Source organism: Telopea speciosissima, chromosome 10 (assembly GCF_018873765.1).
Source record: "Telopea speciosissima isolate NSW1024214 ecotype Mountain lineage chromosome 10, Tspe_v1, whole genome shotgun sequence".
Lineage (NCBI taxonomy): Eukaryota > Viridiplantae > Streptophyta > Magnoliopsida > Proteales > Proteaceae > Telopea > Telopea speciosissima.
In genome coordinates, this window is record NC_057925.1 from 9173989 (window position 1) to 9194159 (window position 20171).

General features: G+C 42.3%; 1 protein-coding gene across 1 annotated transcript in view; it reads right to left on the minus strand.

Moving 5' to 3' along the window:
• The window catches only part of LOC122641838 (AP2-like ethylene-responsive transcription factor At2g41710), a 30288-nt gene extending 14372 nt beyond the window's left edge, over nt 1–15916 (minus strand). Inside the window, exons 1-4 of the mRNA XM_043835143.1 lie at nt 15588–15916; nt 13605–13687; nt 13446–13454; nt 13249–13337 (exon numbers count right to left, since the gene is read on the minus strand). Of these exons, the coding sequence (XP_043691078.1) occupies nt 13249–13337; nt 13446–13454; nt 13605–13687; nt 15588–15835 (429 nt within the window). The 5' untranslated portion in view covers nt 15836–15916. The remainder of the gene's footprint in view (nt 1–13248; nt 13338–13445; nt 13455–13604; nt 13688–15587) is intronic.
• Between the last annotated feature and the right edge of the window lie 4255 nt (nt 15917–20171).

Sequence of the window (20171 nt, forward strand, 5' to 3'; positions counted from 1 at the left end):
GATATCACCTTTATTTTTGTAGATCGGGCCTACATTGCTTCTCCTCCATTCATTTGGCATCTTTCTTGTGTTCATAATCTTGTTAAACAGATTGATTAACCAATATACCCCACAACCGCCTATGGTTTTCCACACTTCTATTGGAGTCTCATCTGGGCCGGGTGTCTTGCCTGCTTTCATCTTTTTTCAGGCTTCTTTAACTTCCGTCACACTAATCTTTCGTACATATCTATGACGATGGTGTCTTGTTGAATAGTGTAATCATCCAAATCATTTCTACTCGACCTATCTCCATTTAGTAAGTCACAGATATACGATGGCTACCCCCGGTTCTGCCCCTGTTTCTCCCTCTCCTCCCCTTGTTCCTACTCTTCATCCCCCTGTTTCCCAGCCCCTTCCCTGGAGTACCATCGTCGCGGCAGGCTCCTCCTCTCCCTCTGATGGACTCCCTCTTCATTTTGTTCCTTCTTCTTCTGCTGGCTCTTCGAAGGTGGTCTTCTGTCCTCCTGACCTGCTCTCGAATGAAGCTAAGCTGTGGGAAGATTGCCTTGTGGGTAACTTTCTGGGGCCTCGTCCTCCTTTTCCCATAGTCAAATTGTCTCTTTCCAAGCAATGGCGCCCCCAAGGTACTCTGGATACCTTTCTGCTAGACAATGGCTTCTTCATTTTTAAATTCTCCTCCTCTCTTGACAAATCTCGTGCCCTGGAAGGAGGTCCCTGGCTGGTGGGTAAAAGCCCTATCTTCTTGCGTCAATGGACTCGACAAATTCAACTTCGACGGCTGGACCTTTCATCCATTCCTCTGTGGATCACTTTACCAGGCTTGCCTCTTCATTTTTGGTGTACTGATGGCCTTAGTCTGATCGGCTCAGCCTTTGGAAACCCTTTGTTCTCTGATTTGCACACTCGCAGGAAGGATCGTCTAGCCTTCGCGAGAATTTGTGTTGAAGTTTCTGCTGCTGAGACCCTGCCTTCGTTCATCACTGTAAATGAAGGAGAGGGCCACTCTTTTGAACAGGAAGTGCACTATGATTGGCTGCCTCCTCAGTGCCTGGTCTGTAAAACCTTTGGCCATGACTCCCAACATTGCACTCCGATCGTCAAACCCTTGGAAGCTGATGGCCCTGATCCTCGATGCAACTCAGTCTCTTTGGTTGGCGATGGACCTGCTAGCTCTGGTATAGTTCCCTTGGATAGAGCTGCGATATCGGCTAATGGTGGAGTCGAGACGATAAACCTCCACTCCAAGGTTGCTCCCTCTAGCTCCCGAGGTCGTTCCCGATCCAGGTTCCGGCACCGGAATCAGCGGCGGAAGAAGAAGCCATCGGAAAGCACCAACGAGCTGTCTCAATCGTTGCAGAAGCCCTGGGCTGATGGTCAGAATCGTTTCAGTCTCCTGGCGTCGACTGAAGTTGCAAAGCTCCTTTCGTGCCCCGAGAAACCCCAGTTTGAGATACTTCCTCGCAGCAGATCTCATATGGCAGGAGATCCTACTGTCGAGCCTTCTATTCTTGGCTTTGGCTTAGAAAACGGTGTTGCTCTGGCTTCTAAGTCCTCGACTGCTCCTCTGAGCTGCTCTGCTACTCCTTTGATCTCTGGTGATTGTGGTTCGCCCCTGCCTGATTCCGAAGCAACCCTCTCTCTTTTTTCTCCTGCTTTATCGAACCCCGCGACCCCAACTCTTGCTGACCTGGCTCATGTGGGGCCCCTTCTAGTTGACCTTCCTCCTCCTTGTGGCCTTTTGGGCTCTTCGCTGTCTGCTAATCTTTTTGAACCGGGTTCTTTTAACCCAGACCCATCTACCCCTTTGCCCAACTCCTCCAATGGGTTGGGTTGTCCAAACTTAAGTTCTTCTTCCTCTCGGGCGGGTCTAATCTCTCTTTTGGGACCTGGCCCATGTCCGATGAACCCATCATCTTCTTCACCCGCTCCTTGCAGCTCCCCTGTTTCATCTCTTGCCCACCTCCCCCCTCCTCCCCCTCCCATCGCACCCTATGGTAGCTCTTATCGCCGGCGGCACCATAGTGAAACTAGGTCTCGTGCTGTGCTGACCAGGCTCCTTGAGCCTTCGCTGCCCCTGCAACCTCTGTCCTAATGATTCACGGCACTGTCTGGAACACTCGTGGGCTCAACTCTCCCGCGAAGCAGGCTGCTGTTCGTTCCCGCATTAGATCTTCTCGTTCGAGTTTTTGTTGCCTCCTGGAAACCCATGTTAAGGAGCCCAACTCTTCCAAAATCCTCGCCTCAGTTGCTCCTGGTTGGTCTCTGCTTTCCAACTACATCCACCACACCAATGGTCGTATTTGGCTTCTGTGGGATCCCAAAAAAATTACTATTTCTCTCTCTGCTTCCTCCTCTCAATACCTTCATACCAAATTCTCAGACTCCTTAGGCCATTTTTCCTTCTTCTTCTCAGTTATTTATGCTGAAAACTGTCCTACTCTTAGGACTTCTTTGTGGGCTGATCTCAGGTCCCTTGCTAGCCAAATTGGATCCCAGCCTTGGGGTCTTGGAGGAGACTTCAACATCATCCGCTACTGTAATGAAAAGCAAGGGGGTGACCATATTGACCTGGAGGCTATGAATGTTTTTAATGATTGCATTGAAGACATAGCTGTTAATGATCTCAGATGGAGTGGATTTCCCCTTACCTGGAGCAATAAAAGGTCTGGAAACAGTAGAATTGCTTGCAAGCTTGATCGATTTCTGGTCAATGAAGAGTGGCTTAACTCCTTCCCTTCTTCCCATGCTTCTTTTGAAAACCCAGGCATCTCTGATCACTCTCCCATCTCGATTGCTATCCAGCCCTTTTCTTCCTTTGGCCCCAAACCCTTCAAATATTTTGACATGTGGTCTTCTCATCCAACCTTTCTCCCGGTTGTCCTTGAAGCTTGGCAAAAGCCTGTCCATGCCTTCTCTAAGAGGCTCAAGAATGTCAAGGCTGCCCTAAAGGACTGGAACCGAAACATCTTTGGCAACATTACTGGGTGACTCTAACTCAGCTTATTTCCACCGGTCTGTCAAAGCCAGAGTTAATGCTAACTCTATTGTCCAGCTCTCTAGACAGGATGGCTCTCTTGTTAACACTGTCAAGGATATTAAAGATCTAGCAGTGCAGCACTTTAAAGGTATTTTCTCTGGGCCTCAACAGGATCAGATCCCTATACCTAACCATTTGCTCAACAAGTTCGTTGCTCCAGAATTTTTGGAATCCTTAAGTGCTATCCCCAAAGAAGAAGAAATTGTGAAAGCTATCCACTCCCTCAAGGTTAATGGAGCTCCTGGCCCGGATGGCTTTAGTATGGGGTTCTTTCTAGCTGCTTGGGACATCATCAAAGCCGACCTTATTGCTGCCATTGAGAGCTTCTTCCTTAATCCCAACCAAGTGAATGGGATCAATCACACCTTCCTCTGTCTCATACCCAAAAAGGAAGGTGTTGTCGCCATGAATGACTTTAGGCCCATTGCCCTTTGCAATCTTCTGTACAAATTTATTGCAAAAATTCTTGCTAGAAGACTCAAGAGTGTGGTGGACCTATTGGTGAGTGACAACCAAACAGCCTTCATCCCTGGCAGGAACATCTCTGATAACATCCTTCTGTGTAATGATATTGTCTGAGGCTTTGATAGAAAGAATCACTCTCCGTCGTTGCTCCTGAAGATGGACATCCACAAAGCTTTTGATTCTCTTAGATGGGATTACATTGCTCAAGTGATGACTCAAACGGGGTTTCCTTTACCTTTTGTTCACTGGATCAGTTCTTGCATCTCTTCCCCAAAGTTCTCAGTTTTGGTCAATGGCAGTCCGGCAGGGTACTTTGGAGCTTCTGTGGGGATTCGACAAGGCTGCCCTCTCTCCCCTTACTTGTTTACTATTGCCATGGAAATCCTTTCCACTGACCAGCAGCTCATCATTCCTTTGCCAAAGTGTAAAGGCCTAAAGCTCACTCACTTGGCATTTGCTGATGACTTGATGATTTTCTCCAAGGCATCGATTGCCTCCTTTCCATCAATTCAAAGAGTTATCAGGGCTTCGCATCAACCCCTCCAAGACTCTCATCTTCTTTGCTGGAGTTTCTGAAATAGACAAAGCCGGCTTCCTCGCCATCTCTGGGTTCCTTGAGGGTCAGCTGCCTGTCAAATACTTGGGAATTCCTTTGATCCCTGCTAGGCTCTCTGCTCACCATTGTACTCCTTTGCTGGATATGATCCGGAAGAGACTTCAGCTCTGGAAAAGCAAGCTTCTTTCTTATGCTGGCAGGTTGGTCCTCATCAGATCTGTTTTGGAAGCCTCTTATATCTACTGGTCGGGTGTCTATGGTCTTCCCCAGTCTACTATCAAGGCTATGGAAGCTCTTATGGCTTCCTTCCTTTGGAAGGGCTCTGACGCCACAAGGTTCCTTCATCCCTTGAGCTGGGCTGCTGTGTGCCTTCCCAAGAAGGAAGGGGGGTTGGGTATTCGGTGTATTAAAGAAGTGAACTCAGCTGGCATCATCAAGCTTCTATGGAAGATAGCCTAAAAAAAAAAAGAGCATTTGGGTGGATTGGATCTACTCGGGGCCCCTACGCCACAATTCCATCTGGACTGCTCCCGCTCTTCCTGATGCTTCTTGGGTTTGGAGGAAAATCCTTGTCAGCCGGCCCTTGGTCCTTCAAGTCATTCGCTCCAGCATTGGTGATGGTCAATCTACTTACCTCTGGCTTGACAACTGGCATCCTATGGGAATTCTCCTTCACCGGGTTACTCCAAGATCCATTTACTGCTCAGGCCTTCATAGACTTTCTTTGGTGGCCGATATTCTTCATCACAATGGGTGGGCACCTCCAACATCTGGCCCCATCCTCACCCCTTTCTGGAATGAGCTTCACTCGGTTACTCGAAGGGCTGCTTCTAAAGGAGATTGTGTTACTTGGTCCTCTAACAGCTCTTGCTCCTTCTCTTCAAAGGCTGCCTGGGATCTTATTCGTCTGAGAGGCCCTTTGGTTTCTTGGCACAAACTTCTTTGGTTTAGGCACCACATTCCTAGGCACTGCTTCACAGCCTGGAGAGTCTTCAACAACTGTCTCCCTACTCAAGCTTTTCTTCGCAGCCGCCAGATCTTAGTCTCTCGTGCCTGCTGCCTCTGCTGGAACAACGATGAAGACCTGAACCACCTCTTCTTTGAATGCCCAACTGCTACTGCAATTTGGAAGGGAGTCCTTCACAAATGCTGGCCTGCCAGAAGACGCATCCTTCCCTTCTCCAGAGAATGAATTTGAATTGATATGACTTTTACTGGGTCCACCACTTGTGACGCGGTCAGGAAGTTGGCCTTTTGTGCTGCCCTCAACCATATCTAGATGGAGCGAAATTTAAGAAAATGGACTTCCAACTCTCGGACTTACCAGAAGATTTGGGACTCCATCTTTGAAATTAAAGCAAAGTTATCTCTTCTTCCCCCCTCTTCTTGTATAGACTCCCCTAGGAACAGGACCATTGTTCAGTCCTGGGGTCTCTCCAATATTTCCTTGGTTGCTCCGGCAATTGCTTAGGCTGGCAGGTTTGGCCCTCCTGTTGTGGGGCCCTTTGTATTTCTCCTTTCTTCTCTCTTTTGGTAATGAAATTTTTATTCACCCAAAAAAAAAAGTCACAGATATACTCATCCCATCTCTTCACAATGTCCTCATCCCTTACCAACACTCTTCCATCATCACCCTTGATACACCTCACCTGATCAAAGTCTCTACTCTTCCTTTCTCTCATCTTAGCTATCTTATATATAGCTTTTTCCCCTCCTTTTAAAGTTAGGATGATATAGAGATCCTCATATTTTTTTCGCCCTAGCCATCTCTACAGTCTTACTAGCTTCATTTCTGGCATCATAATACCTCTTCTTATCCTCTAGGTCATTAGTCATTTGCCATGTCCCTGTTTTTTTTTTTTTTTTTTTTTTTTTTTTTTTTTTTTTTTTTTAACCCGAACTTCCCTGGGACCCGGGCCAGCCCCAAAATTTTATTAACTCATAAAAAAATAAAGAATACAGGGGGGGACGTTCTGCCTTACCCCAGCCCAAAAGCAACAGACTTTCAAAACCAAAATCTAGCCTAGGCTGCCTTTGCCATGTTTTAAAACAATCTTTCTTGGTCTTAATGACTGCTTGGACCTCCCTTCATTGCTGCGACAATCTCTTATGATATGCAGGGCAGACCTTATTATAGATTTCCCTAGTTTGTTTAGGAAGTTAAATGTACTTGGAGATCTCTAGGCTGGGGTATCCCTAGATTTCCTAGAGATTGGTTGAATTTTAAAGCACTTTGTACCATTTTTTCATTACTTAGTAATACATACATTGCTGATCCTTAGCAAAAAAAACAAATGACTGCTTGGACCTCATCGTTCCACCACCAAGTCTCCCTAGGGGCCTGACAACTACCCTTCGCTTCCCCTAGTACATCTTTGGCAACCCTCTTAATACAAGTCATCATCTTGTTTCACATCGCATTGGTGTCTCCATCACAGTCCCACTTTTCTTGTTTGACCATATTATCAGTAAATGTCCTTAGGGACTCCCCTTTTAATCTCCACCACCTTATCTTAGGGTATATAGGTTCCCTCCTACGCTTCTGTGCACTGAGGTACATATTCAAGACCACCAATCTATGTTGGGTGGTTAGGTTCTCTCCACTCTCCAAGGATAACCTTACAGTCCTTACACACCATTCTGTCTACCCTTCTTATTAGGAAGAAGTCTATTTGGCTGGTATGATTCAAACTTGTCTCAAAAACTTCTAACCTTCCCAATCTAAAAATAGGGAAAGTACTGCTTCCAAAGCTTACACGACTAGCCGAAAAGAAGGCTCTGAAAGACCTATCCGAAAGCCCTATCGTTGTAAAGTTGCGGCTACTAGCTCAAGTGCTGGTGAAACTCGCTTTATAGGGATAGGGGGGGCTCGTAAAGCCCTTCTAAGCCAAAGATAGTTGCCAAGGTCCAGGTCCAAGAGAAGAAAGACAGACTTTCTAAGCCGCTTACCCGAAACTAGTGCTTTCCTATCCATACCGCCTGTCCTCTGTCTGAACCTCTATCTGCTCTCTGTACCTTCGCCTTCCCAAGAGGTTCCGCTTAACTAAAAAGCTGAAATATCTCTTTCAGTGCCCGGTTTCCACAAAGCATTGCCCTTCATAGCTATATTAGGAGACATTAGATAGACTCTGGTGATACACTAAGAGAGTCGGCTAGGTAGTATACAATGAGGATTCCCCGCCTGACATCTAGGAAAGCTCCTTTCTGTTGTGCTTGCCACTACTGCCTAATAGGGTTTTCAAGTAGAATAAGTAGGCTTTTGTTCGATTGAAGCTCTCCTCGAACCATTTCTGATGATTGAGCCTTTCCTGAGTCACTGAGAAAGCTCTGCTTTAAGCCTTTCTTCATAGTTCTAGCAAGCCCTTCGCTCTCCTTGAAGTAGGTCTTTCGCTTTGGCCTTCCCTTTGACTCTGATCTCCTCTTTCCTGCTCCACACAGATCAGGTTTGGAGGGCGAAGTCAGCTTTCTCATCCACCGGGCAAGCAGGTTCCACGGGTTAGGAGGCTGTTGTTGGGCCCTCATTTCATGTAACACAAAGGAAAGCAGTGGCCGTTCACGTTCACTCAAAAAAGTTAGGGATGCAACGAAAACATGCGAGTGAAGTTAAGCAAGCAAGTAAGCAAGTAAGTAAGGATAGGATTCAAGCAAGCAAGTTCTCATATCGGAAAGAGAAAAGCTAGCAAGCACCCTATAACCACTATCGCAGCCCCGGAGAAGGAGAGCTGGCAACTCTGCCCTCGCTCAGCGGTAAGTTTCAGAATAAGTGCGAGAGTATGAGTGGTGAAGTGAGGTGCTGTCAGCTTTTTCCACTAGTCCATCAGGAAAGGAAGTATGATTAGCCGAGTAGGCTTCAACCACGTCATCAGAATTGTCGTGTCAATTTTGATCAAGAGGATAACCATCATAACATTCGTCTTCATCCTTGCTGTCCTTATTTTTTTACTCTTTCTAAACTACGTTTGCAGAACGAGTCTTGTGGGGGCACTTATTGCCGAAGTGACCTTTCTCACCACAATTACCACATACTATATCTTCAGCTACTCGCTTCCCTTGGAGCTTTCGGGCCTCCCAGGCCTCCCCGACTGATTCTACCATAAAGGCCAACGATAGACAATAACTCCCCACCGAACACAGCTTACAACTTTCATCGTACTGTGCTCTCCAAAGAGCAACTCTTCTCAAAATCTCAAAAGGTGCTGAGTTGTAATCCCATTCTAAGGATTCTTGTGGTTCCGGGGAATCCAGCTACAGGAGAACCAGGAACGGAGAGCTTTCCCCCCTTTTCCGCCCGACTCTTTGGTCTTAAGAATGCTGGTTTTAAGAATGAGTGAGTGCCCTTCTCCGACCCTTACTGCCCAACCTGAGAGCGGACAGCTAATGCGTTCCACTTATTGAACAGGGTTCTATGGTCGGTCCGTGACCCCTGGATGCCGAAGGCGTCCTTGGGGTGATCTCGTAGTTCCTACGGGGTGGAGACGATGGGGTCGGTCCATGGATAAAGAAAGTGTTCACAATGGAAAAATCATAAGCTACTGCAAAATCTAGGATTGAGGTCCCCTCCTCATTTGGACACCTTCATAACCTCTACGATCCCTCCCAATATGTCCGTTCGGGTCACCTTCAAAAATGATCGATTCATCTTGACCAAAACCCTGCACTAAATCATCCATGTGTTCCCAAAATTGGCGCTTACTACTTTCATCCAACCCTGTTAGGGTGCATACATGCAAAAAATATTGACAACCTCTTTCTCCAATACTAGTTTGATGGATATAATCCTGTCTCCCAATCTTTTGACCTCTACTACATCATTTTTAAGATCATTGTCCACAATTATGTCCACTCTGCTTCTATGACTATGATCTCCCGAATACCAAAGTTTGACTACCCTTCCATCTTGTCTCTTGGATACATGCGATATTTATCCTTCGTTTTCTCATAACATCTACCAACTCCAGGGTCTTACCCGTTAAGGATCCAATGTTCCAGGAAGCTAATCTAATCCTATGCTTCTGGGCTGAAATTTTTCTTCTCACATGCCCTTGTCTACTTATCACCGCATTTGGGACGTTGTCACAGCGCGTCACTTACAAGGGATGCCCTAGTAAAATGAGGACGAAATGACATGAGAACAAGAGAAAAGAATCAAAACATAAAAGGAACCATGCAAAAGGTGATTGGCATAATATATTAAAGTGCCGGCTGCCAACCTGACACACCGCTATAAGAAAATAAATAAATAAATCTGTATATATTATATATATAGAAAGGAAAATACAAAAGGGTAGAAAGGAGAGTATACAACTAATGCATTAAAAGAGACTCTCAAAAGGTAAAGTAAGGTGTGAATTCAAGCAAAGTAAGATAGAGAGATGTTAGAGCAGAGCTTAGAACTAAACAAATAATGATGATAAAGACATTAGTTCAGGTTAGCATCAATAAGAGGGGCAGATAGTATAACGTGACATAACTAAGAGTGCTATCAAGATTACAACAGATCAGGCCACACAAAATGAAACAACTGGAATCAATAACAAACAGGAATATAACAGGTTCACGCACGTTAAACTACAGCTTATAAGGGAACAGCAAAATAGTAGGTAAAAAATAAATAGATAGCCACACAATGACTAAGATAATAAAGGAAAGTGTATAGAGGGTGTCCCTTACGAATACAGTGGTTCCGAGAACCGTGGCCAAGGATGGCTTGTTAGAGAGGGTGCACTGCAATGCTGTAGTAGTTCTGGTTAGTTTGGCGTAGTTCGTTCTAGATCTGTGACAGCGATGGTGCTGAGCCGGAAAGCAGATTTTTTTTTTTTTTTTTTTTTACCGGTGCTGTGACGCAGTTTGTTCCGGCACTGCAGATTTTTTTTTTTTTCCACCTGTGCAGTAGGCCGGGTTTGGGTTTCATTGGTTGGGATAGGGTCAAGAGGTGGTGTGGTGGGGGTGGGTAGGTCAGGGGAGAGAGAGAGAGAGAGAGTCGGGAGTATGTAAAGGGGGACGGGATGGGGTTGGGGAGACAAGGAACGTATTAAGGGGGGTTGGGGCTTAGGTGCGAGGTAGAGTGCTCCGGGAGAGACAATCGTGATTAGGTAAAGGGAGACAGGAATGGGGTAAGAGTCAGGGATGGGGTTGGACAAGGAGCGAAGCAGATGGGTTAGGGCTTGATCGTGTATAATAGAACTGGGTATGGGGGAAGTAAATGGGGAGTGGGTGGGGTGAGATAGACCACCTGTACAAGGGTGGGTGCGAGGGGGTGAGCAGAGAGAGATCTGAGGTTAGGGTTTGATCGAGATCACCTGTACGATCACCAGCTATTGGCTTCAATATTACTTCCAAATGTAGCCTATGATCCCAATCGGAATCCTTTCAAAATCTTTTTTTTCAGAATGCAATTTTTCAAAGAAGATATGGTCTTGTTCCCTTGATTGTTTTCAGTAGCATATGTGTGCAGCAACATCTATTCAAAAGCTCATCCAACGGTGGATTCGAAAGTCGCGTGTTATTTCCTTTCAAGGAGCATGGAAAGCTGGTTTTATAATAATTCTTTATAATCTATGGATCGAAAGGAATTTTAGAAGGCACTAAGGAAAAAAGAGAACCCCTCAATTAATTTTCGAAAAGATCTTACAAGATCATGGGGACCTCAGCAGCAAATTAAAAGGGTGGGTTTCTTCTGTCGATCTTATTTGTATCTCTAAATTGGGGCTGCCAATCAAGTCTAGACCTCCAGACCGAATTGTTGAAACTTTCTGGTGTAAGCCCACGCACCCAAGTATCAAACATAATATTGATGGTTCAACACTGGGTTATCCAGGAAGAGCTGGCGCAGGAGATGTCTTTAGAGGCTCTCAAGGAAATATTCTTCATGCCTTTAAAGAATATCTTGGGACCAAAACTAACTTTGCAGCTGAATTTCTGGCTTTTATTAGAGGTCTCCACTTCATCAATGAGATGGGATTCACAGACGTATGGATAGCCTCTATTGTGCTTCTTGTTCAAGCTAATCGGCTACCTTGGTTTCTCTGGCAAGATTGGCTTAGTTTGCAGCCACTTCTATCTTCTATCAATTTGAGGATGTCTCACTACCCCAGAGAATCTAACCCAATAGCAGAATACTTATCAAGGGATGCAGCAATAACAGGATTTTCGGGTTTACTTAATATGTTTCCTTTTAACATCAATAAGAGATTAGAAAGGATATCTTGGGAATGCCTAGATATCGATTTTGTTAATTTTCTTGTTGGAGTGGCCAGTCCTATTGATGGCATTGCCGAAGGTAGGGCTGTCTTTCCTTTTTTGTTCTTTGTAATCCCTGGGAATGCCCAGGGTCTTTCTTTGTAATCTCTTTTTTTATTTTATAGTCATTCTGATTCCTAGCAGAAAAAAAAAACACAATCTGAAACTCTTTAAAACTTTCAAGCTTGAAGGTTAAACATAGGTGTCCATGATCTGAACTTCAAAAGTAGTAATTAAGAAAAGTATATATATATAAAAATAAAAATAAAAAAGCAAAATGCTACATTTCATCTCATTCCCTATCAATTACAGCAATTTTCAGCATAGAAGTCCTACAATATTGTCAAATCTTTTACATGGCTTATGCATTGTGCACTTAATATGACCAGATACGGAAGCTGTGCTAATACAGGACATGGGGTTGAATTTCATTAAAGTCTACAGATTTGCTTATGAGTATTAACCACTAAAATGATACCAGACTTTCCCCTTGGATTTTTTAGGCCAATTATCTATTTTATTGCTCATAGCATGCTAAGTTTTAACTAAACTCCTAATATTTAAAATTATCATACACTAATATATCTTACATTAACTTGACAGTTATTGAGAGTAGAGAGTAACACATCTACTGCAATGCAAATAGAAGTATTCATGCAGTGACATCAGTATTGGAATCATATTTTGCTAAAACAAGTATACAAAGCATGTTGATATATCAGCTTGTCATAGATACTCTTAAGTCTCATTAAATGCCAAGTCTGCTCGGGACTCATCCATGTCTGACAAGCTAACTAAAACACAGAAAACAACCTAGAAATCATTCTAGAGGTTGTCAACACTCTGCTAAAATCCCTTGACATTAATATTGATTTGTGCAGTACCAAAAGTTTCTATGGAGGAGAGCTGGCAGTTTCTGCCATTCAAATGCAAGGTGATCTGCTACCCAGCCCAGCCAAAAGAATTTCCTTGAAGAGAGACCAGAATCCCAACACAATGCACCACATGAGGGCCCATCTATAGGAAAAGGATGTAGTTAAACCAAGGAAAAATCACATGTCACCAATTAATGCCACTTAATTCTCGTATGTCAGTAAAATTCTAAGCTTCTGATCCTCCGACAGAATGAAGCACTACACTCTCTTGACCATTTCGATGAGCTAGAATAAATTCAATGACATACATATCAGCGTAACATCCTTGCCTTCACCAGATAGTAAACCTCACTGCCTCTCAAGCCAGTTAAGACATTGGGGCATGAGCCCTAATGCAAGATGATCCATTGGGTTGTCAATCTATGTCAATCCCCATGTTTGACACAAGCCAAGGACCGTCCGTTAGGCCATTAAATCGACCTCTTCCAACAACCCTGCTTAACTCATAAACCAAACAACTCAAACAAATGCCCGAGTCCTTCATCTAGGCCTCAACCCCAAGCAGGTAGTCAGACCCCAGTCAGTTCCACACATGGAGCCATGATGGCACCAGCTTTTGTCATAATATGCAATATTTTAGAAGTGATATTTGTTAGTTGAATAAACTAATAACAATGGATATGGGGTTGTGTTTGACAGCGGCTGTCAACATGGCCAAAATGCAAGACTGTCTTCTATCCAGATACAGTCTGGTATTGCCTCATAAGCAATCCCCAGTCGAGACAAGGTATATGGGATGTGTTTTTGACAGGTGGATATACATGGCCAATCTGTGCCAGAAATCTCCACCTTAAAATGGAGTCTTCTATCCAGATACATTCTGTATGCCACATCAGCACTTCGCATGCAAGACAACTCGTATTGAAAGTGAAAAGAACTGCCGGGACAACTCAGGGGCCCCAGAGAAAAATAAAGAACTAGAAAATGGAAGCAAAAATGGATGTGAAATGTATAGAAGCTCTACTAGCAATGTAAAGTCAAAGATGATAAATTTAGATTTGTTTTCATCTCACTGGAAAATTAATTAGTGTCCCAGGGCCCCAATATTTTAGAGCAGCAAGATCATATGCTCTAGCTGCAGCCTCTTCCTCATCATATGCACCTACAGAAATATCAGTTCAAAGAAGGAAAAAAAGATAAATGTTAATAGATAATGTAAGAATTATTCAACCTATTAGTTACAAGAGTAGCATATAGTTCACCAACTTACCCAAGTAAACTGGCAAAGTAGACCATTCATCCGACCATTTTCCATGCACATCATTAAAAAATGTCAGATTTTGCAAGAAGAAAAAGTAAAAACAATACCTATCCTAATATGGCTTGCTTTGGTCCCCATGTATCCAAACTGGAAAAAATTCAAATTTACCTTGCTTTCCCTTCTTATTCTGGTTTTGGTTCCAGGTAGTTTTGTCCCAAAGATGTGCTTCATAGCGTCCCGTCCATCTATGCCTGTCATTTAGCAGACAGAAGAACCATTTTACAAGATTAAGGACTTACGAAGTAAAAGCTAGCAATAGTGAAAGATAATCAGTTGCAGAGGTGAAACCCAGCATCTCAGAAGTTTGGCTATTCCTGTATTCTCCTATAATATTTGGTAGCTAAACTGCAGCATCGATTACATTAATTTACCCTTAAATCCCTCATCCTAGGTGCAAGCTGAAGGATTTCTCCAACCCCTTCCTCTGCAGCGTCATTTCTAAGCACAAAACCAAATTCACAAAACTATCGCAGAAAAGATCCTGACTACAGTTGCTAACTTATGCATAACCAACAAGATATAAGCCAAGAAAGATCAAGGGAGTAAATATACTAACTTAATAATATCAAGAGCTGCTCCACCCTGAAATGTTGAATATAAGCCACAATAGACCATAAATCATAAAAAGAGAAATAGCAAATGGGAAGCAATTAACACCAAGAGGGAATCAGACATCGCTTAGAAAGGAAATACTCAACTCTTACTATTTCAGACAAGAGGACTTGTACACTCTTAAATGCTGCATCATGTCAATTAATTCTCCAAACCAACTTATTGAATGGCTTGTCGTGTCCTACCAACATAAAGCCTTAATGACTTATCCCACCAAGGACATTTACTAGTCAGACGAACACCTAGGGAACATACCAGTAGGATTCTCACATAACTGTAGTTGGCTGTGGAGCTACCTTATAATTCTCAAATAGCGTTGTCACTCAGACTTGGCACCCCATAATTAAAGTTCCAATGTAGTGAACTCAACCTTCTCCTGCAGACTTATGAGTCGAATTTTACAAACCCACCAAAACAAGTTCCCACACAATCAAACAAGTCAATTTCTCAAGTCAATCAAATGAAATCAAGGCCACGTGTTGAAGACCAACTAAACCTAGAGATGATTGCATTTCACCAAGTCCAATCCTAACAAATTCTTCATCACGTGGTAACATTCTTTTACCTTTGGAAAGGTGGAAGTATCATGTTTGGCCTGCATTAAGTTCTACCCTAGAGCAAGAACTAGTTCTTGAGTTAGTTCCAAGGCTTTACTGGGTGCTTCACTTTTGTTTTCTTGATTACAGCCTTCAGTATGTCCAGCATTCCCTAGTCTCTTACACCTTAGTTTGAATTGGCAAACCTTTTAAGTTATATCAACTGAGAAAAGAGGTGACCCAAACAGATTAAAAATAACAAGTAAACATCAAAATCAGATAATGTTATAGCTAATATACATGGCATATGAATAATATTTAACTAGCACTAGACCTACATTGGATTTAAAAAGTATGGTGTCATCAAAATAAATTGGTTCTTCCCTAAAAGATCTACAATATGAATCAAGGTTTCAGCTAAACGAAGCAAAACTAGTATTGTACAGAAACCTTATAGGTACACTCTTAAAAGCAACTAAGTTTGTCCTTTCTCTGCAAAGCTAAAAGACAGTAAATTTATCTTCTGTTATAGCTATTTCTGATTACAGTAAAATGGAACAATCTCCATACTCCCACTTTACCAAACTGTTCTGGGTTCCAGGGTTCTAATCATTTCTAGTTCCAGTCTACATACGGAGACTCAAGCAAGACAACTGCGAAAGTGAGCTAATCCAATTGAAATTTTCTGGACCCTCAATCGTCGATCCCATCATAACTAGAGATTGAAATGCATAAATTACAAGAGTTGAAGTAATATACTTACTTTGGCTACTGTTAACGTATGCATTTAGTAGTACCTGAACCCAAACCCAGGATCGGACTTTTGATGATTTGAACTCTACCAACCAGCATACAGTTCCAATACAATTCAAAGCATTTAATAAAAATTGGAATTTTCACACTCCTCAGTTTCAGTGATTGAAAATGTTGTTGGTTTACTAACCGGGTAACTCCTCTGTAAATTGAGCTCCTCTTTCCCGCAGCACAAGGCGGCATTTTGCTGATCCTCTCCTTGGCAGTACACCCTCTTTCCTTCTTAGCTTTCTTCAGTCCTCGATAGAGTAAAAGCTGATCGTTCGCTAAAACTGCATCTGAAGCTTCTCCCCCTCCACTTCCACTTCCTCCTCCTCCACTTCCACTTCCTCCTCCACCTTCAACCTTCAATCCAGGCTCAGAAGAAGAAGAAGCCATGGATGAACCAGAACCCTAACCCTTAATTTTTCGATACTAACCAAACCCTTCCACTGAGAAAGACAAGGAGAGATATAGAGATAGAGTGGAAATGGAACGAGCACAGTGCAGAGAGATGATGACAGTAAAAGCTTCAAGTGAAGTCTCAAGCATTACTGTTGTTCAAATTTGGCTTAGCCCTGACTGTGCGGAAGAACCTGTACTTAATGGAAGCAGAAGAAGTTATGAAATTACCAAATTAACCCTCCTTTGCAATTATTTCTCTGTCGTCATATGTACAACAACTTAATAGAGGATAATGATTAAGGGTATTTGTGTCAATAGGAAGTAAAAAATATTCCATTTACCAACCATTGTAACGGCTATAAGCGATGACTCCAAAGATGTTACCAATTCACCGTAAATTTTGACGTCATGTTTGGACTTTGGAATAAAGTGACCACACCACCAGGCATAGGACACCTGGCTACAAGCCTACAAACCGTTTCACATGCCATTTGTCAATGATGTCTCTCTCTCTCCAAACGGTGCTCCCTGCCGTGAAAAGGGAAAATTAACAAGGGTTGGTGTTCTCCGTGGGGGATCGTGGCCCCTGCACGCGAGAGAGTATGTGTTGGCATCATGGGGTAGAATTTCCGCCTTTCATGGGTGGTAGGGTGTTCATTTCGCCCCACCCTTCATTGTCTGGGCGTGGGGAGGGCCACAGTAAACCGAAAAACGTGACCACCGTTCAATCTAATCTTAAGTTTGATACAAAATCAGGTAATGAGCTAAACGTAGCTTGTCTTGCTCCCCTCACTAAAAAATGCCCAACCGGAATAGTCACCGAGTCTAAAGAAATAGCCTTATGAGTTGGGACACAGATAGAGACTATTACTTTGGTCGATCAATAGTCAATGGTATCAAGCCGGGTCTCCCTAAAAAAAATTATAGGGAAAATCTTTTAGTAATCAAATTGGTGAATTAATCATTTTATTTTAGGCAAGAGATCGTAGCGCAGGAACCAATGAGAGCACGCACAGGGACATCATCAACATGGATGAGATTTTTTATTTCAGTGAGATGCGGGGTAATTTTGCATACTTCTATGTCTGAACATAGGGGCCATGCGATCAAGCAGCATTCTTTTTCCCTTCTACCAGTGAGGATAAATCCTGTCATTTTACTTAAATATTGTATTAGATAATTTTTTACTTTTGAAAACCATTTTTACCCCAACATTAAACAATTTTTGGTAATAAGACAATATGGGTAATTAAAAGAAGGTTGCAACTTCTTATGACAAGTTGAAATCTATTTTATATTATGAGAAAAATGTAGTCATTTGAAGCACAATGGAAGGCATAAATAGCTAGTTCTGCAGTTTTGCCATATGGACTATAAATTGATCAATATACCAGTTGGATAGGTGGGAAATAACATGGACGACCTATCTTCATCATGTGGCCCATCTCATTTGGGGGGGCTAAGGCTGCCTGCCTGCGACCCAGCAAACTACTTGTTTAGTTTAGGGCGACCCCCAACTCTAAACTAAGAATCAAGGGCTCCAAAGGTCCCTAACAGAGTCAAGGCAACGGTGGTCTACAATCACAAAGAATCAAGTCACCCCAAACGAGCAAAAGTCATGATAAAGGGTCTAGGTCTCATAAGAGATGTAGCATTACAAGCCATTCACAGAAGTGGTATATCATTAAGTTTCGTACGGCACACAACCCCTATGCCACATAATGGGTGTAGACCTCCTAAAAAAATGAAGAGGTGTTGAGTAAATATGTGGATGTAATTAAAGATATATATAAGGGTGTGATGATTAGAATGAGATCTGTGAGTGGTCAGAGCAAAGAATTCCCAATTAAGATTGAGTTACATCAAGGATCAGCCTTAAGCCTTTATCTATTTGCGCTTATCATGGATGACCTAACCAAGAGCATTCAAGACGAGTTCGCGTGGTGTATGCTCTTTGTCAATGATATTGTTTTGGTGTATGAGACAAAAGTAGAGATTAACGCTAAGTTAGAGCTATGGAGATCAACCTTGCAAACAAGAGGCTTTAAGATTAGAAGAATGAAGATGGAGTCTATGATGTATAATTTTAGTCACACTTTGATGGTTACTGACATGATGCATATTGAGGAAAGAAAGATACTGCAAAATGACTATTTTAGATACCTGGGGTCAATCATAATAAAGAAGGTGACACAGAGGATGATGTTTCATAGAGAATTAAAGTGGGATGGATGAAGTGGAGAAGTGCGTCCAAAGTGTTGTGTAATCAATTTATTCCTTTAAAGCTTAAAGGAAAGTTTTATACGATTGTTATACGACCGACTATGATGTATAGGGCACAATCTTGGGCCGGTAAGAAATGTCATATTGAGAAATCATGTATAGTAGAGATGAGGATGTTAAGATGGATGTACGAAAAAATTAGGAAGGATAAAGTGTGGAATGAACATATTAAGGCTGATTTGGGAGTTGCCTCAATCAATGAAAGGCTCCGAGAGAATCGTTTGAGCTGGTATGATCATGTTCAATGGAGGCTAGGGGCACTCCAATAAAGATGAGTGATATGATTCTAATTAAAGGAGCTAAAAGAGCTAAGGGCAAGCATAAAATGACCATAGGAGAAGTTGTGAGGAAAGACATGCATAGTCTAGGTTTGGTACCAAATATGGCCTCGGATAGAGCCTATTAGAGGGCAAGGATCCATATAGCAAACCCCATTTAGCTAAGATTCTCCTAACTTTCTAGGCTGTGCCTCTTTCCTCTTACTTTCATCTTTCATTTTTCTTTTTATTTTTCATCTTTTATTTGTCATTTTCTATTTTTCATTTCTCATCTCATTCATCATCTCTCTTTTCCCATCTCTTCATTCCCTTTTTTTTTTTTTCTTTATGTTTGCACCTCAATTTTTCCTACTTTATTTTGTTTGGATCCATATAGCCAACCCCATTAAGTTGGGATAAGGTTGGGATTATTGTTATTTAAAATTTAAAAACTGCATATGGTGTCAAAGTTATTAGAAAGATGATTATGTGGAAGTATTCAATAAATTTTAGTGACATCAAACATCACCCACAAGGTCAAAAGTCACTTGTTGCAGACTCATCAAACATTACCATGTGACCGGAACAGGTGGTTTTCTTATTCTCGCCAGACTATAAGGTATCTCTAAACTGGGACCAAGTTTTGTCATGTGGAAGAAAATGTGTTAATTCTGACCGCATTGGTATCTAGGGAATGGTCTAGATTATCCATATCTTCAGCTTTATATTTATGATGTAATTATATATATTTTTTTCTCAGTATTAATATGTTCCCTTATATTTGTAGTCATTTGATTCATTGAAATTTGACATGTGAGCAAAGAACCATAAGTTGTACCTATCAGAAAAATTTTTGATTTATCAAATTACCATGTAGAAAATATGTGACCAGTTCAAAGATACCCTCTAGACCTGCCATACTAGAAAAACCTCTCCCTTCTTAGTTAAATTTATAAAAAATTTAATTCAACTTTGAATAACTATCCTTACTCATTTTGGACAAGATTTTACCAGATGTGGGATCTTCTATGACATGGTCCACCCACATGTCTGTTCGGAGACATCCGATAAAATTGGAACATGGTCTACCCACATGAAGTGAAGCTAAGCTCCCTTCTTACCCCCCCCCCCCCACCCACCCCCCAACCCAAAAGAAAGAAAAAAAGCATTAGTCACCTTATCCACTAGTGGTGAGTGTGAAGGTTTTGGTTTGGGATAGGAATAATTGTTATCTCCCTTGGAATTTAATACAAATAAATTGGCTATGTTTGGAAGGCAAGGAAAATATATATACTCAGAAATTTTGAAATTTAGGAGAGAAGAAAACATATAAATCAATCAGTATCTCATCATGATTTTGTCTTATCATAAATCAAACACATAAATAATTATCTTCTTCTTTTTTTAGGGTGGATCTCGACGTAATGGTAAGGTTACTCCATTGCAACCAAGTGATCATGGCCTTCAGTTACTAGGAGCTAAATGCTGAGCTTTTGGGATCTTTCTATCTTCTATCGTCTTTCTCATAAGTGTTCTTGGCCTTTGGTTGTTAATTGGTCATGCGGCTGCAAAGCCAATTTTGTTGGATGGACCTGTCTACCCTGTCGTTGATGTCATTGCTTCATCTCTGTAAGCTGAGAGAGAGAGAGAGGAACAGGGGAAAATAAAGGAAGAAGCAACTTTTATGCATATTTAACACTATAAACTCTATATATGGACTGAGTTTTCCTTCACCCATGGTGAGGGGGGAATTCCTTCACCGTGGGGGATGACCAAAAGGGAGGGTAGTT